The 27,667-nt window shown below is 43.7% G+C and overlaps 2 protein-coding genes and 1 pseudogene across 6 annotated transcripts; 2 read left to right on the top strand and 1 right to left on the bottom strand.

Annotated features, from left to right (window-relative positions):
• Positions 1–139: 139 nt before the first annotated feature.
• POLDIP3 (DNA polymerase delta interacting protein 3) lies at positions 140–13,290 on the bottom strand. 4 transcript variants are annotated; one of them, XM_079303657.1, is made up of 9 exons: positions 12,979–13,290; positions 9,358–9,745; positions 6,985–7,059; positions 5,055–5,150; positions 3,406–3,588; positions 2,504–2,581; positions 1,814–1,943; positions 976–1,042; positions 140–631 (listed from the first exon to the last, which is right to left on the bottom strand). In XM_079303657.1, exons 1-9 carry the CDS (start codon positions 13,203–13,205, stop codon positions 457–459), a joined length of 1,419 nt encoding a protein of 472 aa, XP_079159783.1. In that variant the 5' UTR covers positions 13,206–13,290; the 3' UTR covers positions 140–456. The 4 variants fall into 4 exon arrangements, with proteins under 4 accessions (XP_079159783.1, XP_079159786.1, XP_079159784.1 ...); XM_079303660.1 differs by having other exon boundaries at positions 6,985–7,062; positions 12,979–13,052; XM_079303658.1 differs by lacking the exon at positions 12,979–13,290 and adding an exon at positions 12,274–12,939 and having other exon boundaries at positions 6,985–7,062.
• Positions 13,291–16,576: 3,286 nt separating this feature from the next.
• LOC306800752 lies at positions 16,577–20,876 on the top strand (annotated as a pseudogene). Its single transcript has 2 exons — positions 16,577–16,917; positions 17,471–20,876. The product of its transcript is annotated as an uncharacterized misc_RNA (transcript).
• LOC306801042 (cytoglobin-like) lies at positions 16,577–26,749 on the top strand. The gene is made up of 4 exons (XM_079303687.1): positions 16,577–16,864; positions 22,642–22,846; positions 24,738–24,969; positions 26,153–26,749. Exons 2-4 carry the CDS (start codon positions 22,752–22,754, stop codon positions 26,279–26,281), a joined length of 456 nt encoding a protein of 151 aa, XP_079159813.1. The 5' UTR covers positions 16,577–16,864; positions 22,642–22,751; the 3' UTR covers positions 26,282–26,749.
• The last annotated feature ends 918 nt before the right edge of the window (positions 26,750–27,667 follow it).

Genomic DNA, 27,667 nt, shown 5'->3' with positions numbered 1-27,667 from the left:
CAGAGCCCAACCTGCCTTTGTACCCAATCCAGCAACTTCAGAAACAACGCGGTGCTCTTGCCTGTGGACAATCAAGGGGATGCCCCTTTCAGTTAAAGGTCAGTCAGAAGAAAAGAGAAGGAGATCACCACTCCTTCCCTCAAAGTCTATGTGCACTTTTAATGGCCACTGGGGGCTTTGGAATAAAGGATGAAGTTACATGGTATATGCTTGGTAATACATTACTGGCAGAAGGGGGAGGTTATTCTCTTGGGGAAAAAAAAGTCATGGAAGAAAGCTCCAACTATGAAAACAGAAAGTACACACACAAGAGGAAACACTATTGTACAGTAAGGTAGCGATCATAGAAAACAAAAAAAATTCAGGACAGGCAAATGCAAATAACATCTGCACTCCTGCACTTTCCTCATCCCCCAACTTATATGAGTTTTCCAGTCCACTGCTTGCTGCCCCCTCTCAGAGTTTAATTTTGAATTCTGTGGGCTGCACAGAGGCAGAGACCCCTGAGGACTTGAAGAGTGCCTTCAAGATGGTTTCAGGGTCCACTTCAGCTGGGGGATTTGAGGAGGCGCTTGCACTTGACCGGCGGGGTTCCCCTTCCTTCTTCACTGAAGGGGTATCACTCAATCGGCTGGAGGATTAAAAAAAAAAAAAAAAAAAAAAAAAAAAAGTCAGCATTTAACCCCTATGAGAAATAAATTCAAACAGTGTCTGCATTTACTGTTATCAGTACGTATCCCCCCTTACCAATATCACAGATAAAGGTTTTAAATAGGCTTCTCTCACAAGAGAACATCCTTGTCTCAGATTATTTTTGAGCCTCAGGGCTGAGAACACTATGCAGTCAAGCTACATTGCACTGCACTCAACATATTGTGTCACAGAAGGGGAGAGAATGAAAATTCATGGGACAACAATTCTCAAAATAGAACCCGCAAAAGCATTTGGACCTTTTCCCCACTGAAAGACACTTACAGCAATATAGGCTGGTCTGAGGTGATGACATTTCCATTCATATGAAGATTGCATTTCATTGGTTGACCTAAATAAAAACAAAATACAAAATCCATTCCATCAGAATCAAGGTAAGGCAAGATCCTTGAAATATCACACAACAGTGCAAGCAATAGAGCTTGACATGCTGCGGAAACATGAGAAAGAACAGCTGATAAATCTTTTTCTGCAGAATCAGAGCAACAGAAAAGCCACTGAAACGCTACCATATGAAGGATCATACTAATTAACAAGTCACATAGAAGTATGAAGCCCTTAGCAGAGACACAAGAGGGATCTCCCATTTTTAGCTGTCTGCTCCTCATCTGACATCCATAACATGTCACCCATCTAAAGAAAGAAAAACCACCTATTTCCAGCTAAAAAATATTAACATTTTCAACAATAATTTCAGTTTAACATGGTTAAAAAAAATTGCATTATTTGAAGTTTATGGAGAATCTAATACTAACTGTTTTACAAGTCCAATTCAAAATGTCTCTGAATACACCCTGAAACTATTGCAAATATTAGTTTTACTTGTACTTTGCAAGCATCTTTGTAGTGGGTAAAGCTTTCCTAAGGACTTTCCAGCTCTTATAATAATAATAAATTATATATAATTATAAATTATAATAAACTGTGCATATCTTCAGCTAGTTACACAGCAATTATTATTTTACCTAGTTCTTGAACCGATTTTCTGGTATTTCTCTCTTGCCAGCATACTGGCATCTAAGATGCCTTTAAACCTTCCACTCAGGTGGAAAAGTCATTCTTGATTTATTTATCCTATATGCAACTCTGGCATTGAACTTACCATCTAAGCACCTGTTGTTGTATTTCTTATATGCTGTGATGGCATCTTCTTTCTTCACAAATACTACCTCAGCCACTCCAGGGTGCACCAGCCGGGCTCGCTTCAGAGCACCACACACACAGAATAACTCCTGAGGGCAGAGAGTCAGTCATGACTGTGGTCATATCAAAGGCACTGCATGAGAAGGGTTTACTTCCCTCATCACACCACCATCCTGCTTATTAAATACCTGATAGGATCTGGACACCTGTCTTACTGTGTTTGGTATGGTGTATGTACTTGGCACTAATAGGGACTACACAAGTTCAGGGCCAGTACCCAGTAATGTTTTTCACACACAAAGACCAGATTCATTCTCAGCCTGGTGAAAATGGAAGCCCCTAGATAAACTGGATGGGAGCATAAGTTTGGGTAGAAGATTCATTTGGCATGAACTCTTCTTCTAAGTCATGTCAGGTATCTCAAAATACTCTGTGGGATTTTGTCCCATGTTCTTAAGTGCACACTTTGAAAAAAATGAAGCAAAGAAACCCCAAACAATCAGGAACCCTCGAAGTTACTGCACGGACAATGAACCTACATCACATCCCTCTTCACTGGATTCACCACAGATCAAGTGACTTATCAAAAGAGGTAGGTTAAGAAAATGAAGTGTCACTCATGCACAGTCTGGCAGTAAGCAACACTCACAACAATATCTTCTTCTGTGACTCGAGGATGCAGATTATTTACAGTCATCTTTGTGCCTTCCAAAGGACTGAATGCCAGCTGCCAAAACAAATACATGAAAAAGGTCAGAAATACAGCACACAGCACAGCAGAGAAAGCAATAAAAAAATCACTAAAGGTACGTCTAGGAATATCTGTACACACCCACAAAGGAGAGAGTTACAACTAGTAATGGGAAATATCAATGTTTACTGAAGTCCAGCTCATCTGATCGCAAAAAGGAGCTCTTTTTCCATGCTACTTTCTCTCTGAAGTAACTCTTCACTCTTATTCCCAAGAATATCACTAACTTAATCTGCATACATAGTACTCTGGTAATGCCCAGACTTTTAATAGCCTGTCTCTGTTGTACTCTACATCAGCCAGCAAACCCCAAAATACAGCTCCAGCCTCTCAAGATCTTGTTGAATTCAACACACCTAGGAGCACCTGGTGGGTTACTTGTACTCAACATCAGGCAGTTTGGCAAAGCCATTCCAGGCAGGTTGTCCACAAATTGCCTGGGAGGTCTCATGAGTACATTTGGAAGAATTCTTTTTGTCTCCTTGCTAGCTGGAGTGGACATACAGCGCATCAAATAATGTTAAAACATTACTCCAAAGAACATGAAAGCCACCAAGGAGTGTCCAAACAACTGCCACCTCCCTTCAATATGGATTCCTCCAAGATCACGTGCAGGGAAAGGATGTTTAGACAGGTTTCAAATTTTTGGGACATGGACTGCAGTTATCAGAATAACCTTGATGATGTCCCAGAACTAACGGTGAAAGGCAGGCAGAAAAGAACTACTCACATGTCCAATGAACAAGTTTCAAACTTTTCACAGACTTCTAAAAGAGCATTTTCCCCTTCCCTGAGCTCACCTGAACAGGTGCTGGCTCTTTTGGAGGCACTTCCTTTGTCACTAAGGTCCGGGACACGTTTGTCAAGGCCTTTGGCCGCACAGGAGGGGGAGGTGTTGGTGGAGCTGTGTATGTATCATTCTGGACCACTTTAGTCAGGGGAACAGTCTTGGACAGAGAGAATTTATTGCTGCTCAGACCAGACTACAGGAAGAAAAAAGAAATTCTCAGAGCTGCAGCCTACAAAAGCCATCACTTTTCTTCAACCACCACCACCACCAGTGTATTACTAGTATGCACTAAGAACTGTATGTCCTTCCCAGTGTCAAAACCACTACAATGCTGGAGACTTTCAAAAGGCTCAGAAAAAAAAAATCAGCAAAAGTTTCTGGGCATAAACATAAAAAGCTATGCTTATCCAAGAAAGAGCACTTCCCTCATAAGCACTTTTTGGTTTCATACTTTTCTTAAATGAACTTTAACCATGTGATCTGAATTTGAAAAGCTCCTTTCATCTGAAGATTTTCAAGTACTTTACAAAGTGTTCACAAAGATTGCTCATTAACAGTAAGATTGAGAAGCCCCAGAACAAAAAGTAGTAATTCCTCAGAATCACCAAGCTAGGGCACACAAAGACATGGAATGTAGGATGAAATACCTGAGTATAAAGCCAGACTAAAACTTGTGCTTGGAAGCTGCTGTGAACACTGGAAAGAACAAATTTACTCCTGGAAAAAACCCTCAAAAAGCCCTCATAAGATTATTTGAGAATCACAAATAGCCAGAAGTTCTGCTCTGAATACCCACATGAGGAAATAAATTCCTGGAGTAATCACTGTACTACTGCCTTTAGACACTGCTCTCTCACCCTCTCCTCATGCATAATATGGTGCAGCCCTCTGACCACCTTGTTTACTGCTTCCAGTCATGTCTTTCTTGTATTGCAGAGCCCCAATAAAAGCACTGAATTCTGGATGCATTCTCAAAATGTCAAACAGGAGCAATTACCCTCCTTGATTAATTATCTGCAGGAAGCTTTCCTTTGCTGCTGGAAGGATGAACTACTCACTCATTCTTAGCAGATCACACAGTAGGACCCCCAGGTGCTTCTGCAGCCTACAAAGCTGCTGCTGCTTTCTAGCCAGTCTGTTCTCAGTTTTAGCTGTAGAGAGCCATCCCATGCCAAAACCAGGACCTTACATTTGTCTGTACTGAAATTCCATCTTCTCCAGAGCAACAGTCCTCCCCAACAAGATGCCTACTATGATTTCTGCCCAGCAAGATTTCCTGCTTTGATGTCCAGTATCCAGAAACAACAGAAAACTTCCCATGCTGGTTTATTCAAACAGTAACAAGACAGGTTCAATGCACTTCCTCCTCAAGAAAAAAGTCAAGAGCCAGGATGAGCAACTTGCCAGCAGGGCAGAAAGTACACATTCTGGCTGCTAAAAGCCCATAAAACCAGCTACCTTAAAAGAACTCTGTTCCAAAAATAACAGTAGAAGCACAGGCACACAGGAAGGGTGGGGTCAAGAGCAAATATTTGAGGAGAAAACATAATTTACAGACTTTAAAAGAACTGCCTCATTGGCAAGTCCTGCAAAGACACAGCTTCTGTGTCCATGGAATGTGAGCAGGGCATGGTGGGGACTGTTCAGAGAATCCCTTACCGAGTTGTGCAGGAAACTGTTTGTGGTGGTGATTTTCATCTGTTTGCTAGGAAGGGGAGGGAGACTTTCATCATCATCTTCTGTGTCATACAGGCCCTGAAGTGAAGAAGGCAACACTTGACACACAGGTAGATATCACTGAGATATTTCAAAACTTGACAGTTTTCTCCTGCCTTCAACCATCTTCAGCTAATGAGCATGATTACATTGGATTTTAGTTTCAGGTACACAAGTCAATGTCAAAACATCAGTACAAAAACTATCAGAGTTTCTTTCCAAAAACACCCCAGCAAAACTGTTTCCCTAGATATATTGAAATCACATATAGATTCCTCTACTCCTGGACCTCACTAGGACTGTTGAAGCTACATTAATGGAATAAAGCCTCAGTGTCAGATTTTTAGCACCTTACCTTTACAGGTGAAGGCTGTGCACGTGATTTTTAAATTAGTTTGGGGGTGCATGGTGGGTTTGTTTTTGTTTGTTTGGCATTTTTTTGTGGTGTTTTGTTTTTTTTTTTTAAATTAAACAAATGCCCACTGAATACACCTAAACTGAGCATTCCTTTTGAATGGCCTGCTTTCCTTAGCACAGAAACATCCATCTGGCCCCAGAAAACACTGCACTAAGAGCTTTATTGAATGAATAATTAATTTTCCAGTTCAACTTAACACTCATAGCCTTGCCTTAAAATACTGAGATGAACTCCTATACATAAGCATTTTTTCATTGACTCTAAATAATGTTAAGAAAAAATCTAGACACATATAGCAGTGCCCAGAACATAAATCACAACTGTAAACAGCATCCCATTGATTCAGTAAAAAGGTAAAGAAAAATGGTGAGATTAGCAAAGAGAGCTTGCAAAATCAGTGGGTTGTCATAGTCAGCAAGACTGTGGTTTACAAACAGGGAAGTTGTTCCAGTCATAGAAATGCTATGAAGGAAAAAACCCAAAAATGGACAGGGAATAGAGGAGAATTGTGCAGATAATACAAGAGCTGGGAAAAACACTAGGCATGGACACTAGACAATGGACTTGAGTTTGAGACAAAATAAAATGGATTCCATGTCTACACTGATGAGGTCAATAATGAAAACACTTCCTTAGACAACAGCATCTGGAATAGGTGAGGGTAGCATAAAGGTAACATACACAAATAGCTAAAGTTATTATAATCACAGCAAAAAAGTCATAATACTGTGAATGTCAGTTTTCCAGTATTTCATGCAATATTTCATGTGTATACACACAAAATAACTTAAGTAATAAAAACATGCAATTTTTCTCTGAAAGCAGTTAAGGTAGTAAGGTGGCTGAATGTCTGGGGGCTCCAACAAAGGTCTTTAAAACTGACCCCAAAAAGACAATACTCTGGGGTCTCTCTCAAAATCTGCTTGATAGGGGCTATGGGAATTTTGGAAGCACATCAGAATACTAACTAACATCATTCCTATCAGGATTCCAGCAGTGGCCCACAGCTGGGATTTCACAGTCAGGTTACACCCTCTCCCACCTCACTGCAGCACATTTGACCATGTACATCCTCTCTCTGAAGAGGCTGGCAGCATGGTGAATCAAAACAACCAACAACTTGATCTCATGTGGTGTCACTAAGAAATGAATAGAAAAACCTCAAAGCTAGAGGTCAGCCTCTAGGGAAAAAAAAATACCATTAGCACACACAGAACTGGGAGTACCTACTTCTTGTTCAGACAATACACTAGGAATCAAGATAAACTATACTAAATGAAAACCTTAATTACCATGAAACTACCTTAACCATGCAAAACACGGAAGTTAGGTTGATGGAGAACTTCCAAAAGCTTTTCTTTCCTACTTAAGAGTTTTCCTTGCACCTGCCAATGGTTATGGACAGATTTCCTTCCCTGCCAAAGGTAACAAACAAAGTACAGAGCAGGTACACACCTGTTTATGTGTATGATTGTTCACCACATTGATCCTCATTCCTGCTGGATGAGAGTGTCCAGGAACTGGGGCCTTCTGCTACAGTTAGAGATAAAGAATCAAAGCATTAAGAACTACAGTCCATCAGGTCCTCATTTCAGAAAATCTAACCTGTAGTTGAACATCCTGAGATCACAAATGACACTCACCTTCCAGCTCTTAGGTAACACCTGTATTTCCTGTGATAAGTGCAATATGAGAAAGCTTCACTTAAATTAAAATCTTAGACCACATGAAGAAATGGATTCAGATTATTTAGGGTTTAGTCCAAGATTATTGGGAAGGGAAGCTAACTTCAGTCCTGTCAGGACAGACTAGATCTACATTTCTGCTAATACAAAACCATGAATGGAGTTAGTATCTCTTCTCTCCTGCTACAGGTAACTAAACACATCTCCATCAAGTATATACTTGTGTGTATATAGTGCCCCTTAGCACTAGAGCTGGAATAAGCTGTAGTGGAATAAAATGATGCACAAGGTAGTGTAGCTGCCCTTTCTGCAGCCCATTATACCATGAAACAGGGAAAGCACCACAGAAGTAGGTAGGGAATGTAGCTGTATTAATTGATAACTGAAATAATGCAACAACACCCTTAAAAATGCCCTTCTGTTTTTTGAAAAAGCTAGAAGCTGTCCATTAAAGAATAGATATTCTTACAAAAATAGTCCACACAGGTATTAAAATCTTCAGATTTGCATTTTCTCTAGACTGCAACTTATACCATAGCTTCTCATGCTTCAATTTCCTAATCAATTCAGCAACAATGACACCCATCCCACAGAAACAGCAGCAGACCTGGGTCATCTTGTGGTTTCAAAGATTTTTCCTTGCTTTATGAGAAACAAGAACTCTGCTGTGTGCTGTACCTTGGATCATGATACACCAGTTTGATTCCACTCCTATGTTTGGGAAGATAGATGGGCTAGGGGCAATTTGGAACTTCAGTACAAATTAAAAAAAAAAATTAGAAAATTGCTCATGTGTAAGGTTCTGTCTACAGTCTGAATCACCATTCTATCCTATATATAAATACATATGTTTCATTGCACTATGTTGTCTAACAAAGAAAAAATACTATTGGTCAAACCAAGTCACAAAAAAACCCCAAAACATCACATCAGAACAAACAGCTACTGCACCAAGTCTCTGAAAACTACTTTAATTCCTAGAAACTTAGAAAAAATCTTGAATTCCTCATGGCAGAGGCTGGTGATTTGGTTTAGAAGGACAGCAAAGAGTACTAATCACCTTCCTAATTAACAACTGCTGAACAGACTGCTCTGCTGCTCTGTGATTAGCCCTTCTTACTGCCTCAAAGTCCTTTCTCTTTCTTACATCAGCCTGGCAGCAAACCTGCAGAGTGGGAGGAACTTCCTTGGCCAATTTGCAGAAGAAACATGTTTGATGCTCTTCAGCAATACCTACAGCTCAATAAAAAGCAGACTCATCCAGGCTTTCAAACTGATGACAATAGGAGATTTCTGGGTAAGGACACTAATGATTTTTGGGAGGATGAAAATGGAAGAGGTAGACTAGGAGCTTCAGTTACATGCTTGTAGAGGTAAGGAGCAAAACCACTCAACAATCTGGAAACTTCTGACTTTACCCACTGTACCTAACAGATACAGTTCAATAGCAGTTGTTTTTCAGAGAAGCTGGCTAAGAATCAAGCTGCTGCACAAAAAGCAAAGTGAAATAAGAAAACTGGCCCAGGAAATCAGCAGGTCAGGGTGATCAACTGATTATAATACAACTGAAATAACTCTCAAGCCTCAGTAGGAATGCTTCATGTGATCAGGCAATTCCCTGGAAACCAGGGCTTTCCTGAAAACCAGACAAGTATGAAAGAGAAAATTGTAGAAGGGCTCATTGAATTTTAAATTTTCTTAGATACAAACACAGCTGCATATTCTAAACTGTTATCCCACCTCTAAGGATAAACCAGTTATCTATACAGGCCAATCCACTGTATCAGACTTGCAAAGAGGGGCAGAATAAGAACGACAAAAAAAATCTGCATAATTTTGTTTGCATTCAGGTAGGAAAGAGACTACTTAACCATTCAAGACATCTCCTTTAATGCTGACAGGAGCTCTGCCTTAGTTTTTGGGCCCAAAATTAAAATGAAAATTTAAATGAAAGGTGTGATTCTACAGGAAGTCCCAAGCAGCTGCAAGGACACACTAAAGGCTCAGAAGTGCTCCCCCACAGGCTGGAGTAAACCTGTATCATTGTTGCTTCTACTGTAACCCTATGAACATATTAACATATTATCATTTCTACTGAACTGCAGAATAACTGAGGGGCTCAGAGGTGACTCACTTCACTTACTTGAATAGTTTTGGTGATTTTCATGGCTGGGTTTACTGTTCCCATAGCTGGGCTGATAACAGCTGGAGTGCTCCTTTTTAAGCTGATCTTCTCTCTGGCATCCACCACTTTGGTCACCTTTTCAGCAGCAACGCTTTGCTGCTTACGGGAATTCAACATCTCCCGAGCATCCTGCACGTTGCCTTTGATTTTGAAGCGAGCATCCTTTTGAACCAGTCTCTCCCGGGCATCTTTAACCCCCAGTTTGTGTCGGGCATCAGTGAGTCCTATCTTCTGTCTGGCATCAAATGTCCGCTGGAAGCTCACAGCTGGTGGTGATCTATTCAGAAGGTTTTGCTGGATCCCAATGCGAGATCTTACACCCCCAAACACTGGCCTTGTGTTAAGTCTGAAGGGAAAAAAAAAAAAAAAAAAAAAAAAAAAAGAAAAAAAGTTTCAGGCATTATAAAGTGTGATACAGTGTCAATAAAAGTATTTGTGTTGCTGCAAACAAAAAGTTCATTATTACTGTGCAGAAATCCACTCTGGTTGCATGTCTAAATACAACAGTAGAGCTCCTAAGCTGTTTTATGCTGGATTTTACTTTCTACATAAACAGCTAAGGAACTCATTTCCAAAGTCCATCCTTAAGCTCACAGTTACAAACTAAAGGATCTGACTTCAGCTGTGCTAAGTACATACAAATTAAAACAAAATTCAACAACTTCGGGGAAACCTTTGAAGACAAAGAGGAACAGACTTTCTAGCTTTAGGACTGAAAAGGTCTGCTACATCATCTTCTGTAATACAGTAATACATCCTGATATAAAAGAAACATAAAACTACATATGATTTCAAGAATTCTAGGCACCAAGTTCAGATCTGTGGGAGCACAGCAATTTGAATTTTAGAGTGTACAAGCACCAGCAACAATTTCAGTTCAAAGCCAGCAGTTTCAAGGTTGATCAGCTTCCAGCAAGCATAGTCACTAGTCAAATTGCTTTTTAACGTGACTGCTTCTTCTTTAATCTACTAAAAGAATACTGCACTTAATGGCCTTTACTTTTTAAGCACGTCATTATCACAATATTGAGCACAGAAAGACAACAGCCCAAAACCTAGAGCATTTGTACTTGTAAACAAGTATTCCTAAAAACCAGCACAATGCAGGATAAAGCTAGAACTACCTTCTTACTATTACAAGGTCTGATACACTTTTTCAAAATCTGCCCTAAGAACAAAACCAGTTTATCTAATTTTTAATGGAACTCCTCTGATGAGTATTTTTAAAGCTTTTTTCCATTGGGTTCCTTTGTATAAAAAAACCAACCAAACAAACAAAAGAAGACAAAGTAGAAAGAGAGATAAAAAATATTCTTGCTGTTGACTTTTTAAAATAGAGGGCTACAATGTTCATCTGCTTTCAGAAATGTGTTGTCCAGTATTATCAAGTCTGAAAGTAGATACCTGGAATTTGTTGTAACAATCAAAAGGTTAGTATCACAAAATCAGATGATGATGCTATTTCAATTCTTCATGCATCTTTATATAAGAATATCCTGATCTAACTCCACAACCTTCACATTATTTACTGTTATGTATTTTCAGTGGAGAGTTCTTTAAAAAACCTCCAAATAACCCAAAAAAAAAAAAACCAACAAACCCAACCAAGAGATTAAAAACTTAATTCTGCTTCTGTCTCTTCCATTCTTGTGTCCAGATATCTGGAAAGCTGGGACTGGAGTCCCATTTTACCACCTAAGAGTTCTATGGCAGCTCTCTCATACAGCCAAAGCAAACCAGTTAGAAGAAGGAGGATTATTAAGATCATCTATGCAATTATATCCAGAATACAGAAGATTTACAGCACCCATAATGCAACTGACACAGAGCAAGAATTTCCTTGCAATTTTAAAAAGCATTTATTTAGCCATGATGAAAGCATTCAGCTGGAGCACTGCAAAGGGTTGGATGAGTGGTTCATGAGAGAGGTCAAAGTAAAACCACAAATGTATGTATCAACATTTCAACTAGAATTAGTTAAGACAGCTGATGACAAAAGCCAATGAAATAGGTTAAGAAACTGTACTGAAGATTACACCATTTCAGAAGAGCTGTCTTTACACCCTAATAAGCAACTCTCTTTCACAGATAATTGCTCACCTTACAAGAGCATTAACTGCTTAGGTATTTGTGCCACAGCACCTGAAATAAAAGTGGATCCCAAGTATCTAATTCACTTTCCAGGATTCCAAGCTCTGGCTTGAATATGTTATGGCTCAGAACATTTTATAGGTGAAAATGTTTCTATTATTTCATCTACACTACTAAACAGCATGAATATAATGATTTAAATTTATGCAGTTTATCCAGCCCTCACAAAGCCAAGTCTGCTACCTCAGGAATTTATAAAGTGAGCTAAACATGACAAACAAGAATAGTGCAGGGCACAGTGCTGCAGAGGGATTATTGTTCAGCAAAAAAAGTGCAGGAAGAATTCCTGAAAGAAATTAGTTAAGGAGGGATTTGAAAAGGGATAAAGGAGGTACTTGAGGCATAGTAAGCAGTCTAAGACTCCTCCAAATATGCAGGATAACATGAATGAAACTGCAAAGTCAAGGCCTTGTCTAGACTAGGATTTAAATAAGTTTGAATGTTTTGGTAGTATATGTTAGCAGGTAACTTTCAGAATATTACTCTAGACATATAAGTGTATACACACTCAGAGTCAAAAACAAAAACCAAGACATTTAACAAAACAAGAGCACACAGAGCTAACAGAGATGGGGGACAAAGTTCTTCAGAAGCATTAAGAGACTACTGCAAAACGGAAAGTGGAAACCTATGGAAGGAGAATCCAGGTAAGAACTGCCAACTGTGGCAGTAAAGGGCCCAGCCTACACAGGAGACCTCTGCCATGCAAAGAAATAACCTGACCTTGCAGCTCCGATCTGCAACATGCTCCACGTCCTCAATCACTTCCAGCAATCTGCCGGAGCCCCGCTAACCACGCCGGAGGGACGAGACGCTCCGAGGCCCGGGCACGGTGCGGGCGCAGCCCCGGCAGCCCGGCCCGCGCTGGCCCCGGGCGGTTACGGCTCCCCGAGCAGCGGCAGCCGCCAGCGCTGTCCCACAGTGCACCGGGCCGCGCCGCCAGCGCGGGGGCAGCGGCACCGCGGGCACTGCCGGGGGAACACCGGCACCCAGGGGCGCGGGGGCGCCGGCCCCGCTGCGGGCAGCGGCGCCGGGTTAGTCGGCAGGGACGAGCACGAGGCAGCGGGGACAGGGCAATGGGAGGATTCAGTGAGACAAGAGACGGCGGCGGGAATCCCGGAAAGAACGAGATGGGATGGGCCGGGAAGCGCTCCTGCCCCACCGGGGCAGCGCCAGGCACCCGGGCCGAGATGGGGGCCCGACCCCCGCCCCGGCCTTGAGTGGCGGCAGCCGCAGCCAATCGCATCGCAGCGCGGCCCCGCAGGCCCGCGGCTCAGCCAATGGCAACGCGGGGGCGGGAGCAGGGCCAGGCCGCGCCGAGGCGGCCGCGGCCCGCAGCCCCCGGAGCGGAGCCGCCCGAAGGGACACAGGAAGAACGGCCCGGGGCCGCCGGGCCCGAGGCGCTGCGTCGCCGTCCCAGCCGCTCACCTTCCCTTCACCGTCACACCGCGTTTCCGTATGAGCTCGTCCAGAGACAGGTCCGCCATCTTGTCGCGGTCCCAACGATGAGACGCAGCGAGCGAGTCCCGGAGGTGACACCATACAACTTCCGCTCCTCGCCCCACCCCCAGATATAGTGCGGGCCCCGCTCCGGCTCCGCCCAAGTGACGGGGTGTCCCACAACTCCCCGCGGTCCCCGGGCCTCTCATTTGCATACGGCGCGGCACATCGCGGTCCGGTTCGGCCCCCAGCAGCGGTTCCGCGGCGATGAAGGGGATCGGGGCTGTGCAGAATGGTGAGGGCAGTGCAGCCCAGATAAAGATCGTGTTAGACGGCGCAATACGGAGCTCGCTGTGACCTTTCGAGTTAGTGCGGAGCAGTGTGACACCGGCGCGGAGAACTGCCCGTTATGCCTTAAACTTATGAGTAAGGAAAATAACGACCCGGGGTGACGCCCGGGTCCTCACTCCGAATGTGAGAGGAATTTTTGCGCGGGTACAGGTCGCCCCCGGGTGCCCCGCTTACTTCGCGGGATGCCTGGGTGCCGTGATCTGCCCGACCCTTCGTGGCCCGTATTCCAAGGACAGAACTACAAGTACCGGCATGCTCTGCGCCGCCAGCCATGAGCGGGCGGGACCGCGCCTGCGCCCCGCGGTGGGGCACGGGACAGAGAAACTCCTGGCCGGCTAAAGATCAGAAGTACATTAAGCATGATTCTCTTTGTGCTCAGTTCGCTAACGTGCCGTAAGGGTCATCAGACGGCTTAGAATTAAATCACCAAACCTGCCTCAGAAACATTTCCTGTGTCTGCTTGAAGCAGTTCCTTGTCTATTCTTCTGAGGGAGCAATGACACCGTTTAAAATCCAGAGTGAGAGGGAAATGGTGCCTTGCGCAGGTCGGGCAGCGGTGAGATCCTCGGGTCCTGCGCGACTGTGGCTCTGGGTCTCCCCGCGGGCCGTGGTGCTGTTGGGTCTCCCTCAGGACGCCCTATTGCAGCACATGACGGCCACAGCTGCTCCAGTGCAGTGTTGCTGCCGCCCGAGTCTCGGCGCCTCCAGCAGTGTGGGAGGTGCCGGGGCGGGCTGCGGACCGGCGCAGGGGAGGCTGAGGCGGCTGAGGCGCTGCTCGCACAGGCTCAGGCTCCCGCAGCACTGGGCTCTGCTCAGGAAACCTCTGCGAGCCTGAAGTCATAGTTCCTCTCTCTGGATTTCTGATTGTTTTGCTCTTCCTGCTAGACACGAGCCGAAGCTCAGTTTTCACAGGTTCTTCACGGTTCCTTCTCTGAGCTGTGGATGAGAAGCCAAATATTTGTTCCAGGAAGGGCCCAGGGCTCTGCTTCCCTCCTTGTGCTGGGAGAGGAGGAAAGGTGTAAGCAGCAGCAAAGAGATCTCCCTGAGTGCAGGGGTCTCCACAAAGGCAGATTCCTTTGGCGTGTCTCCTCCGTCTGCTGAGACCCCATGACATGGAAATCAAAGCAGAGACCATTTCCCCATCTCACACCAGTTTTCTGTTAAAATATTACTTAGGAAATAGTGCAAAGGACTTCAGGACATTGTATTACTCTTGGGATGGTATTTGGTCCAGCATCTGGTTTAAAATATCATCTCACCCTCAAACATCAAGAGCTGGGAAAAGAAGTTGTGTAGGATCACGAGGTAGATATTGTCCTTTGCACCAGGAGATGTGAGAGTCTGGCAGTAGGAAATTTCATGCACAGAGACACTGCACAGTGGCAATCAGTGGATCTTCGTTGCTAATGGAGGAAGTGCCTGGTTTGTAGTGAGTGGTTAAAAATCCTCTGATTTTAGCAGTTTGTTCACTGTTTCAGAGCTACTGCACCCTAGGTGGTTTAGTCTTCTGAAGACTTTAAATCAGTCTTTGAAGTACAAGGCCTTGGAACTTGAATATTTTAGCCTAGCAAAAATGATGTTAAGGAGAGAAAAATTAAAGGAAAAGACATAGATGTGGAGCTGGGATGAGCTTCAGAAATAAAACTGATGCACAGCATAGGACCAGAGAGACTCAGGGACCTACAAAAAAAATTAGGCTAAGCAGGTTATAGAGCATGGCGTTTTGCCATATGTATAGTATTATACCTGTATAATCACAAGCATTTGGCTTAGGGTAACACTTGCCTGTGCTGGACAAGTTCCCTATCACTTGCCTTCTACAACCTGGAAAAATGAAATACGAATGCACTGCTGTCTGCAACATTTTAAAAGGTATGAAAACCAACTATGGTAGTTTTTTCTTTCTGTGAAAGTTGTAGGAAATATGGTACATATGTAATTTTACTTCACGTGTTCTATTCCATAATAGATATTTCCAATAAAGGTTTTTTACAGTCAGTTTCTCAGAGTACTCTGGTTCTCTAAAAGCCAATTTTCTTGCACACACCTGGATCCCAGCTGATGTTTTCAGTGACCTGCAATATGCTTAGGGAATACTGAATTCCTAAGAGAAACACAAAATTTCTTGCAGAGAGCTGCACAGAAATTTTCCTTTCTTTCTGGGGGCCCATCGAGAAAATGCCAGGGAGTTTGTGCAGCCAAGGAAACTGATGGACTAAAAAGAAAAACTGGAGAAAAGGACTTGGCAGGCACAGCAGAATTTAAAGTTTTTTTTTTTTTATTTGGTATTTCTCAAGTTGCTGACAGAATACTGTGTCACACAAATCACATTTGCCTCATTGCATCCCCCTTATGCCATGGAATACAACTTTTAGAGCTGAAGGACTTTGGGAGAGGTAAATTGTACAGACATGGGAAGCAGCTGAGTGTTAACAGGCAGCTGGCCTTTGTAAGGAAACAGCTGGAATAGCTTCAGTTTTTAATACAGGTTTGTTAATGATTATTTATGCTAGGTGTCCCGAGTGGGGGAGGTCTAATTTACTAGCTCTGAAAAGTGGGAAATTCATGGGAGAAAGAAGAGCAGAGTATGGCATAGCAGCTGTTTCATCTTCTTAGGGTAACTAAGTAATTAGCCTGCTCTCAAGTCATTCTCCTTTGATCCCAGACTGCACCTTTCACAATAATTTCTTCCCCACATTTCATTATGGCCCACAGAAGGGATGGTTTTTTTCTAGTGCACTACATCTTTTTTGTCCACGTGCTCTAAATACTTTCTGTTCATCTTCCACTCAGCTTTAACTTGTGAGTCCTGAAGAAGCAGCAAACAATAAACTTGGCAGCACTGCAGCAGAAACTGTGTTTCATTTTCAGTTCCTATGTGAATGGCAGCTTCCTGAAAATCAAATGAGAACAGTTTTCAAAGTTTTGTAATGTTATATTGATTTATTATGTTGCCTCCCTGCTCTCAATCTGTGCAGCTGCTTCACAGGAACTAAGAACTCAAGAACTTCACTTGTCAAAGCTGCTGGTATTGTTTGAAATGGACATGCAGGCAATCCCAGAGCCACCTTAAAGGTTATTTTATTTACTGAGTCCTGACTTCTAGATTGTGCCAGCGTCTAGCACCTGTCTCTATTTTCTCATAGAGATATCTGCAATTCCAGTCTCTTGAGTTTCAGTCCCGTTCCACCTGTTCACCCCTGTCTGCTCCCAGAGCTGCACACCTCTGCACTGCAGTGCCCATGGCCAGCCAGTCAGTTTTTGTCATTGCTATAGATTTTGGCACATCCTACAGTGGGTACTGTTTTTCTCTTGCTTCAGGTACAGACCAAATCTGCCAGGTTTATGGGGAGCAGAACACAGGTTTAAGACCCCAAAGACACCTACGAGCATCTTGTTCAACTGGAAGCAGGAGCTCAAATATTTTGGCAATTGATGCTGTGATGAAGTCCAAAAGCCTTCCCTCAGCCCAGCTGACAGCTGCTACCTCTTCCAGAACTTCAAGATGCAGCTGTACAACGTGGTAGGTGGAGGAGTTACAGCTGATGGAGTTTGGGGCTATTCATTATTTGAGAGGTGGGCATTGGAGAATCCATGAAGAGGGCTAAGTCTGGTTGATGAGGATCAATGAACACAAGTCAGAGAGAATTTGATGAACTAAAGAAGAAATCATTTATTTTTGTAATTGATGAAAGCTTTACGGTCCCTTCCTTTATGATGTTTTTTATTTGTTTAAAGACAATAAAACCTGACTGCATACTTGGGTGAAGGAATATACCTGTTCCAAACAAAAAGCTGCCCTGTTGCCAAGCTTGACAGAGAAACTGGTCTCCCTCTGTTCCCTACCTTAGTCCTCAGCAAAAACAGGGATCAAGTGAAATTTCCTGTAATTCAAAGGAGATCGGCAGATTTGGGATTACCTAAGATCTCATCCCATATTATACAGGTCCCCGTAGCTTGTCTCTCCCTCTCTTGAAATATTGTGCTGAAGCTAATGTAAAGGTGTCCAGCTGTCCTTGAAGCCTGCAGTGGCTTTATTAAATTTCTCTCTGGAGGTTCTGTGCTGGTTCAGAATAGTTCACAGCTTTATCTCTGTTTGCTTGTTCAGCCAAACATGAGGCTACCTTAGGGCCTTTCTGTCTGTGCTCCAGGGTCCCACAGGACCTCTCAGGTGTAGAATAAACCAGAGCACAAGGCCAGTCCCAAGGAAAGCCTCAGGTTCTCTCTTTGGTGGATGGGAGGCCTCTCTGAAGATTTTGCTCCCCAGGACAGCTGGGAATGATGTAGTCTGTCACAATGTCAACTCTGGAGCGGTTGGTCTCTTCCAGAAACTTGTGGAAATTGGGGAATCGGTGAATATACATGAGTTGCCCTCTATGATTTCTTTCCAATAGAATCAGATTAAACAAAGGTAATCTTTGCTTTCTATTGTACAAAAAACCCAGAATGCTCTGTATGTTGATGAGGAAGGGGTGGAACAGCTTGGTTTCTGTGTAGTGCTATCACCAGACACATGGCTGGAGAGACATTGCAGGCTGAAGGTGGAGATTAAATTTGGGCTCACTGAATTTAAAGCCACATGTACTGATGTTACTTCCCAAAAAAAGTTGGGCAGTTATAATGGATTTTTTATCTTATAAATACTTGTCATATTGAACAGATCTTAGATTTCTTTTCCAGCCATTATGATTTTGACAATTCTATGACTTCTACAACAGAGGAGACAATTGGACCAATAAGTCCATCATGCAACTTTCTATTTACACAGGAAAACCACTAGTCTGATTCTCTGGTTCCTTCCATTCCTCACCAACCACCCTTTCAGTCCAACACCTCATTTTCTCTTGTATCTGACAGCAGGTTTGTCTGCTGCTTTATCTCATGCCCTTTTGGCTTGCATCTCTGAACACAATAGTCCATACCACCAATATAATAATCTTTGACCTACCTGTGTTTGTTGTAAAGCCTTTGGACTGGTGTCTAACTTCCACATAAAGCAGTTTATATTAGCCTGGTGTCTTCTTGCAGCTATATCTTCTCTTTCTCTGACATTAGGTCACTTTATCTGGAGTTCAGGTTTAATTCTGCTGGGGGTGACATTCAGTGTATTTCTGTTCTCTTCAGAATATCATTTATATAAACAATGTGTAATTAGAGCTTCAGTGCCGCAGACAAGGAAGCTGAGTGAACCAGTCTAGGGACTTGTGTCCAAAACCCGTGGGAGTGTTGTTTCCATCAAATGATTGGGTGGTTGATCTCATTAATTGGGCAGATATGAATGCCAGATTGTAACATTACAGATATGAATAGTGCATATGCTGCTGCCTGATGCTTCTGTCCAGCTCCAGCTACTCTGCATCTCTGATTTGGGCATGGTATTTTCTGTATCTCTAGAAGCTGATTTCTTTCCTCCTGCCTGCAGCACTGTGCAAAAGTTCAGCACTGTGAAGGCTTTGTGAGCCTAAATTTGTCCAAGCAAAGGATGCAGTCCTACAGTGTGCTGGGTCTGGCTGAGGAGAAGTTAACTTTCTTCATAGTGGCCCTTATGTTGGTGTGTGGTTTGGGTCCAGAATGATGCTGATCACACTCTGAGGGTTCAGGGGGTGAGGGGTGGGCTGGGGTTTGTGGAGTTGGTTTGCTTCCCCTACACTAAGCATGTAAAGTTTCTCTGTTGAACACCAGCCTCCACCAATGCCAATTCTTGGTTAGCTGGATACAGTGCAAGAAAACTGAGCACTGCCATCCTTATTAGTTGAATGATCATGTTAGAGTCACTGCTGGCCATGCACTAAATGTTGTTAATCATGAGAGCAGCATTCAGAGGACTAATCTGCATATATGCTATGCCCTGTGATATATAAAAGCAGAACAATTTTGAAATGACTGCCTTTGCTTTCACATTTAAAATGTTATGTATGCAATAAAAACATTCACAACAGACACTTGTGTGCATTTCTACCATGTCAAGTGGTACCACTCTGTACACTTTGGAGGGGCCATTCTAGGGGCTAGGTCCTAAGAAGCAGAGTAGTCCTGCTTTTTTCTTACCCTTTGCATTTGGTGTTTTCACCAGTGAAAAGCCCAACAGGGCTCCAGCCAAGCCCATCAATGCCCTGGAATGGGAGGGAGAAGCACAGTCTGGGAAAGTGGCAGCAGGGAATGCCTTTCCCACCCATGTGCTAGGTGGGCTTTGGGATTCAGACATTGATACCAGCAGTGGTGACTGCAGCCCCTAGTTTTGCTTGTTTTGATGAGCTGATTATGTTGATTACCTCAGACAATGAGCATGAGCAGATGCAGGTGTTTGTCCTTTCTGTGAAAGGAGTGTCAGGGTCTTGGGCTAAGCATCCCTGAAAACTGGGAATATGGAGTGCTCTACCATCAACCTGACAGTACCATGGATGTTGGGAAGATAAGAGTTACAGCTGCTGAGCCCCTGGCAGCCATCCTCTGAAACAGGTGTGTCTGTTGATCTGGGGATTAACCTCATTGAACAATAAATAGGGTGGGTTGTTTATGCTAAAAATCAGAGATTCTCAAATTTCAAGGGTAAGAGAAGACAGTGAGGTTTGCAGTGTCTGTAACCAGGACATTGATGAGATCTAGAGGTGTGATGGCTGCTGGATCCTAAATGGCTGAATGAGTAGAAGGTGCACTCACTTCTGTGGCTGGATCTTGCCAGCTACCTTCTGCCTAAAGCACGTGATTTCTTGGAAACTGAGAGAAAGCAACCCCCACTTTGCAGTACTGACACCATTTCCTGGCAGCAAAGTGGGAGGCACATCCCCTGGCTGGGGATAGAGAGGCCACAGCCCAAACACCATGGCTGTGCTTTCTGCTCCAGATTTCCCAGTGCCATCTGGCTCCCTGGCCTGACCCTGCCTGCTTGATGTCAGAGGAAACTAAAGACTCACAAAAAGTTCACAGTAACTATAAGTTAGCCTTGGAACCATGACAGTGGGGTGCTGGAGCAAGGGAACCGTGAAGAGACCCCAGGAAAAGAATACTGTAAATCCTTATGTCCTTGACAAGTAATGTTCAAATAGATTCAAGCAGAGTCAAACTGCAACAGAGGTTTAACAAAATAAGGTTTAACAATAACTTGGCAACAAGTGACAGGATGTAAAGACAACTTCTTCAAGTTACCTTAGATAACTATACTTTTAAAGAACACATCCCCAGGGGAATTTGTATGTGGAAATGATAGGATAATGAACTGGACTGAGATCAGCACATGCACATTAAAAATTTTGTTGCAAAGTGTGAATGACCAATCTCCTGTTTCTGTATGATTATTTTTTGTTACCTTTTTGTAAAAGGACTCTGATTGCTTTCCAAAAGGTTGGAAAAAGCCTGGCACCCTATTCTTCTGATTTGTAATAAAATAATGTATCAACTCAATGTGTTGATTGGCTCTTGTACACCAGGATTCTCTTCTTTAGGGATAACATCCTGAGGAGCTTCACCCCATATTAGCAAATATGTCTCTTCATGCAACAGAAATTATGACTGAGAGGATTCACTTCCTTTGGCACGGGAGAGGAAAAAGAAATAAACCAAGCACTCATTCTCTTGCCCACTTGTAGAGAAGTGTCAGCAATGACTTCACAATTAAACAGCACATTTTTCATAGCTCTTCCATTTCCAGACCAATATAAATAGGTTTCTGGAGCTTTTTTGCTTCAATTGCCAGAGATTGCTGAGATGTAGCATAGATGTGTATAGCCCTGTAAGAGATTTCATAACTTCATGAGGGTTTATTGTGTTCATCTTACAAGGACTTGGCAAATTATGCAAGGGGAAAATAGAATATAATTTTCCAGAACAGTAAAAGTAACACCATAGGATGGAAGAATAGAAAAGCATGTCACAGAGAGAGCATGGTGACGTGCTTGAGGGAAGATGTCATTGCTTTGTCTGGTCAGGGATTGCCCTGTGCTGCTGACACCTGGCTTGGTCCCAGACAACACTGACCCATTGTGCCCCAGAACTGGACCAACCAAGTAAGATTAGGGTGCCTCCATGGAAATGTGTTTAAGAAAGCCCATCCAGCCTGACCTTGAACTCTTCCAGGGATGGGGCACCCACAACTGCTTTGCAGGTTTCTATCAGACTGCTCTTTCTTTGCTGTGTGGTAAAAAGGGAGAGGGAGGCAAGTGGGGTAGATTTCAGTGAAGTCATTTGAGGTCTCTCTCAGCAGCAGTGGGACACAACCCCATTAAGACCTGTGGCCTCTATGTTTGCAGCCAGCATTTTGCTTCTGCCCTGGGGTATCAAGCTGGTTTTTCTTGACATGCTGCATATTTTCTCCTCACACCTGTTTCTTCCCTCCTCCAAACCATCCCAAACAATATGAGGTTTTGTTTGCCCTCAGCATTCAGCAGCAGTTTCTCAAGCCCCTTAGCCCTTATTTTGAGTGCGTGCCCTGGACTTAACCAGAACATTCCTGCCAGAGGTTAACCCCAGGCATTGCATGGATAATCCATGAAAACTTTTTGCCTCCAGTTCCAAGTGACCATGACTATAACAAGTCCAGAGATGCTGTCTGCAGCTCCACCCTGCCCTTCTTCTGTCCCTTATCTCTCTACCAGGCAGTCAAGAGATCCCAGCTGCAAGCCAAGAGGGTTAGGAAAGTGAAATGCCTGTGCTCCTGGCCTATGCTGCACTGTTTACCTCCAGTGCTAAGTGAAGTGGCTTTGCAGAGCACTATGACCACGGGCATGCTGTGCCATGCTGCCATCACTATCCCTGCAATTCTGTCATTTTGGGCTGGCAAAACCTCCCACCCTCATGGGGCCAGGGCTGGGAGCAGCTGTGGGGTGAGCCCCTGTTAAGCCAGAGGGCTGTGGGGAAAGCAGTGACTGTGGCAGGAAGGCAGGACTAGAGAGAGTTGTTGGAGCTAGAAACAGGATCTTTGACTGAAGAGTGCCAGGGAGAGGGGATGGCAAGACATCACGGTGCCCTGAGCACAGCAGCACTCTAGGGAGAAAACCAGGAAAATCAGTGCTTGGGCAAGGATCACCTTCAGGAGAGAGGAGCCAAGCACTGGCTTTGGCAGGGGTGAGCGGGGGAGAATTGATCCTTTTTTCCCCCCACTGTAAACTGCCTTTTTTTGCTTCTCTCCTCAGACAGTGAGACCTTTGCTTTGGCACCTGACCTACAACTACAGGGCTAGTCCTCCTCCTCCTCATGTGGTTGGTTTCTTTCCTGATTAAAAGTGATTAGGTAGCTCTAAAACCTGCAGAAATGTGACAGGGGAACAGAGACAAAGAGACCCTTCAAAATCTCTTAAATCCCCAGGGCAGTATTTAGGGAACCCAGAGGAGAGAACTGGAGCAGAAGGACCCTGCCAGGACCTCCCTGTCCTTGTCCCTTCTGCTTCACCCTCTGTTGCCAACATCTCTTGCACCATGTCTCTCTCTGAAGCAGAGGTGCAAAGTGCCCGTGGTGCCTGGGAGAAGATTTATGTGGATGCAGAAGACAATGGGACAGCTGTGCTGGTCAGGTAAGGAAAGAGCCCATCCAACTGCTGCCCTGGAGGGGTGAAGGAGGAACAGCAAGGATGGAGTTACTGCCTAGGAGCATGTCTCAATGTTTTTCATGCAGCCCTTGCTAGGAAGAGGAGCAATGCACACAAGGAAAAATAAAAAGAAAGGGGCGAGGGGGTGGGAAAAGAAGAAGAGACGAGCAATATCTTCACTCATGTAATGTAAAGAAAGTGGTATGAAAGAGAATGGGAACAAAACACGGGCCTTATTTCCCTCTTCCTATTTACCTCTATTGTAATGTTTTTTTTAAAACTCAGTATTTCACTTCTGATTCTCCTTCAGCCTCAGCCCATCTGTTCCATTTTCCATCTGTCCACCCTTTCTGTGGACTTTGCTCTCTCAGTTTCCATCTTGTTTCCCTCTCTTCTGTTCACCTTTCACATACTCCACTCTCATCTAGGACTTACCTCCATAAGCATGGATCAGTTCAAATACTATTTCTGGTTTTCAGACCTTTACCCTGCTCTCCAGCTTTCTTGTATACCACACCTTGTGCCTGGATTACCTTCACAAAGCCTTACATGCTGGTCTTCTGCAGGCTACACAACCTGAGCACAGTTAGGGTCAGAAATGCAGCCATAAAATGTTAGTAGCATCCAGTAGCTTGCCTCTCTGGAGTAATTTAATCTAGAGAGTTTTGCTTTAGTGTCCTACAGCCTCAGATCTCCTATTGAGAAGTTCAGGGCTTTCCAGGACAAGAGAGACATGGCCATACTGGAAAGAATCCAACAAAGGGCCAGGAAGATGATGTGGGGACTGTAGTATGTGTCCAATAAAGAAAGGCAGAGAAAGCTATGACTGTCCAGATCCGAGAAGAAAAAGCTCAGGGGCATCTTACCAATGTCTACATAAAAACCTGAGGGGAGAGTGGAAAGAAGGCAGAGCCAGGCTTGTCTCAGTGGTGCCATGAGACAGGACCAGAGTCAATGGGCCCAAACTGAAACACAGGAGGTGTCCTTGAACATCAGGAAACACTTTTATTACTTCTGAGTGCAACTGAGCACTGGCCCAAGTTGCCCAAAGAAGTTGTTGAGTCTCCATACATGGAGATACTCAAAAGCCATCTGGTCATGGTTCTGGGGAACTGGCTTGACCAGTGGTGTTGACCCAGATGACATCCAGAAGTTCCTTCAAGCCCAACCATTTTATGACTGTGAAATGCAATGTGGAATTTGCTATTTTAGGTGGATATTTCAGGTGGATAACCAGTTTATCCAATGGAGTAAACTGTTTTTTTAAAAAGAGTTTGACTAAGGTGACTGTAATTGATCAAAGGTAATTTCAAATACACTGAATTGTGCTACTTTTGAATAAATGGAATGAGCAGTACCCCATACTTAAACAACAATCCATCACAAGCAGTAAGAAAGCTTTGCAGTGGACTACAGGAAGGGGTTAATTAACAAAGGCAATAGTAGGGTTTCTCTGTGAAAACACCCACCAGTATCACAGTGGTCATATCTGCTGTCCAGAACATTTTTGGGAATATTAAACTGTCCCAGTCACCCCCTGTGAACATGCTCCCACTTCTCTGTGAAAGTAACACAGAGTTAACACTGAGAAAATACTAATTTTAGAAGGAGTGGAATAAGTTCATTATAAGTTTTAAGGTGGAATGAGCAAAGGAAGTGCCCTGGGGAGAGGCAAGGGAGAGAGGACTGGGTGCTACATGATGGGGGTTATGCACAGGTGCAAAAGGCTAAGGAGAAACAAGGAATGCAGAAGTGTCTGTTCTAATAAAGAGAAGGGCAAAAGGGACATAAATGCATAAGGCAAGGCCTGGAATGTGTGGCCATGTCTGCTTGATACCTTGGTCCACAAGTCAGGATATCTCTCATTCCTCAACAGGATGTTTACCGAGCACCCAGACACCAAGTCCTACTTCACACATTTCAAAGGCATGGACTCTGCTGATGAGATGAAACAGTCAGATCAAGTCAGGGGCCATGGCAAGAAGGTTTTCAGTGCCCTCAATGACATGGTGCAACACCTGGACAACTCTGAGGCTTTTCTTGGGATACTGACCCCACTTGGGAAGAAACATGCCAGCCAGCTGAAGATTGATCCCAAAAACTTTAGGGTGAGTGAGCAGCTCTCTTCCCAAAGGGTGTAATTGTGAGGAGAGCATGTTTTGCCCTTTGAGGGGTAGAGCTGAGGAACACAGGCTTTGTATGTAGGAATACAAATATATGGCTCAGAGAATGGAGGGGTGGAAGGTGAGATGGTTGATGGGGGAAGATGGCAGGAGTGAGACATTGGTGGGGAAGAAGGCTGTGCAGCAGATGTGGTGCAGGCAGGTGATGTGGTGCTCAGGTGGGAGCTGCACAGCTGCCCATGAGCTGTAGAGGGTTTTCTCAGTGCAATGTGATTCCCACACCTGCCATTTAATAAGATACAGAAAAGCAATTTAACACTGGACTTCAGTCCCTGATGTATTTTTTATCTTGTAGCAGGAGCTGAGCTTTTCTAACAGCTAAACCAGCTGTTATTGAGCAACAATGACAACAGCATTGTCATCATTAAACAAACTCAAATAATAAATACAGGATCAAATTACTTACCCAGATCCACCTAAGGTCACTAGCAGAGTGCATTTATAACTATTTTGTCTGCCTTGCACAGCAAAAAGAGGCACATTCTGGCAAAGATTATTTCCAAATGAAGGTGATTTCAAAAGCAGTAGGCCCAATTTTCAATGAGTGGGAAAATAAGTGATGATTTCTGCCTGAAAATACTTTTTCAGGGTAAAGATACACACAAAACAATAAATGCTGCACAGGAAATGAGTTGGCATTTCAAAGTATACCACCTACCTAGTGACTGCAAGAACTCTGCTACAGAGTGCTGGATAGCTGACAAGCAGGAAAGATCAGGGAAAAACTTACCCCCCCAAGCCACGTATTCCATAGGTGTTCAACCAGGGGGCTTATCATGGCCTCTGAATATTTGGGACAGTCCCCTGCCTGGAGAAAGACTGCAGTGGAAGGATGAAGCACATCTGTCCTATACAGACATCTTTAAGTGATGAGGTGCAGTTAACTTTAACTAGATACAGGGTAGTTAAAAACACCAGCAGCAGTTTTTTTGTGAATTCTAAAATGCACCTTATTTTCCATGCCCTGTTACAAGCTCTGTAGGTCATGTGCTGTGAATTGTTCTTGTACCCCTCCCTGCCCTCCAACAATCCCAAAGATATGTAAGGTCTTATGCCTCTAACTGGAGAGAAGTTCACACTGGTTGTTTCTTCCCTTCTCCCTGTTTAGATTATCTGTGACATTATCTTACAATTGATGGAGGAGAAATTTGGTGGAGACTGCAAAGCTTCCTTTGAGAAGGTGACCAATGAAATCTGTACCCACCTGAACAATATCTACAAAGAGGAGGGTTGGTGAGGATGTGCACCCTCCAGGCTCTTCAAAAAACTTGCCAGTGCTGATTTGCTGCTTTTGGGACCCCAGCCACAGGTGGAAAATTTTAAATTTAAAAATAAAAAAGGCAAGAAAAAAGGCTTATACAATATAGATATCAATGTCAATAATTTCCTTAGCCAACTGAGCTTCTACAGCTAAACAAAACCTGCAGATCAAAGTCAACCAACAAATCCTGATGGGCTTTGCAGTTTCAGGTGGGTTCCTCTGGCCACTGTCCTTGAAGACTACATTTTAAGATGGTGACTAAGCTTTCTATTCCTAAAAGAAAGACCTGCTCCTTCAGCAGCACCAGCAGTTCTTTGGCTCACCTACCACCTCTCCATCCTCACAAATGACAGGACGGAGACCATTTTCAATCATCTCCTGAATCTTGGTAGAGGTCATTATTTAAGAGGCATGAGTATTGTTTTGTGTTTGGAACTTAAACAAGGAGAAAGTAGTGCATGGGACCAACATCTGGGAGAGACATGATGAAAATCCCATCTTGTATGAGCCAGGAGAGTCACCCAACCTTGGTTTCTCAGAGCAGCTTTCAGCACAAGGGATGACAACACTGAATGTGGTCACCACTGGACCCCTCTGGGCAGGGGTGAATGTTTCCAGGGTGTGAATTTCACCGTGTTACTCCTAGAAAATTGCTTGGGTTGTGCTCCCACATGAAGCAAGAGTAGAGTTCCCTGGCTCTTGTGCACTCAAAATGCACCCAGCAGATGGAGACTGCTGCCTCACTGTGTGGGCTCCAGTCACACAGCCTGAGCCTCCCTTCAGAGCTAACTGGGTCCTGAACTATTTAATTGCTTTTCTTTGTATTCCTTAGACATGGTGAAATAATTAGCTAATAACTGCAAATAACCACATGCTGGTTTGCTTCAGTGTAACACAATAAACACAGAGAAAACAGATGTGCCCTCATTTGCTTCACAGAAAAGGTGATGTGCAGCAGTGGTAGCTGGTTACAGTGCACATCTACTGGTGGTACTGGGGGGTTTCCAAAACTAGCTCAAGCTCCCATCCAGGGACCCATCACACTTGTGGCAGTCAGGCTTCTCATGGTTTTCATTTAACTGTGAAGCAACAGTTTTGTAAACAAGTAAAAATGCAGTTTTCCATTGTTCAACATGTAGTTTTCCTCACCCATTGCATTTGGCAAAGGATGTTAAATCCCAAAGTCCAGAAGAGAAACTCTAGCTTGAGGGGAAGATGGCCAGGTTGCTTTATTTGCTTCAGTGTTCTGTTCAGCTTGGGGGAGAAAGAGAAGCGCATTGCACAGCATTGGCAAGAACTGTGGAGAAAGAACAAGATGTTTAAAAAAATATTTATAGTCTCAAATCCCTCTGAGGGAGCACA

This window comes from Erithacus rubecula (assembly GCF_903797595.1).
Source record: "Erithacus rubecula genome assembly, chromosome: 4".
Taxonomy (NCBI): domain Eukaryota; kingdom Metazoa; phylum Chordata; class Aves; order Passeriformes; family Muscicapidae; genus Erithacus; species Erithacus rubecula.
Note: the sequence above shows the minus strand (reverse complement) of the source record. Positions and strands in the feature narration are given on the sequence as shown.

Bases quoted from the DNA above. Each gene is read 5' to 3' on its own strand.
- POLDIP3 (XM_079303657.1), bottom strand. From the start codon at position 13,205: ATGCAAATGAGAGGCCCGGGGACCGCGGGGAGTTGTGGGACACCCCGT. The intron at 9,746-12,978 runs GTGAGCGGCTGG...TTTTCCCTTCAG, and splicing joins GGTGTGACGGTGAAGGGAAG to ACTTAACACAAGGCCAGTGT. The intron at 1,944-2,503 runs GTGAGTGTTGCT...CTCTGCCCTCAG, and splicing joins TCACAGAAGAAGATATTGTT to GAGTTATTCTGTGTGTGTGG.
- LOC306801042 (XM_079303687.1), top strand. From the start codon at position 22,752: ATGTCTCTCTCTGAAGCAGAGGTGCAAAGTGCCCGTGGTGCCTGGGAG. The intron at 22,847-24,737 runs GTAAGGAAAGAG...ATTCCTCAACAG, and splicing joins GGGACAGCTGTGCTGGTCAG to GATGTTTACCGAGCACCCAG. The intron at 24,970-26,152 runs GTGAGTGAGCAG...CTCCCTGTTTAG, and splicing joins TTGATCCCAAAAACTTTAGG to ATTATCTGTGACATTATCTT.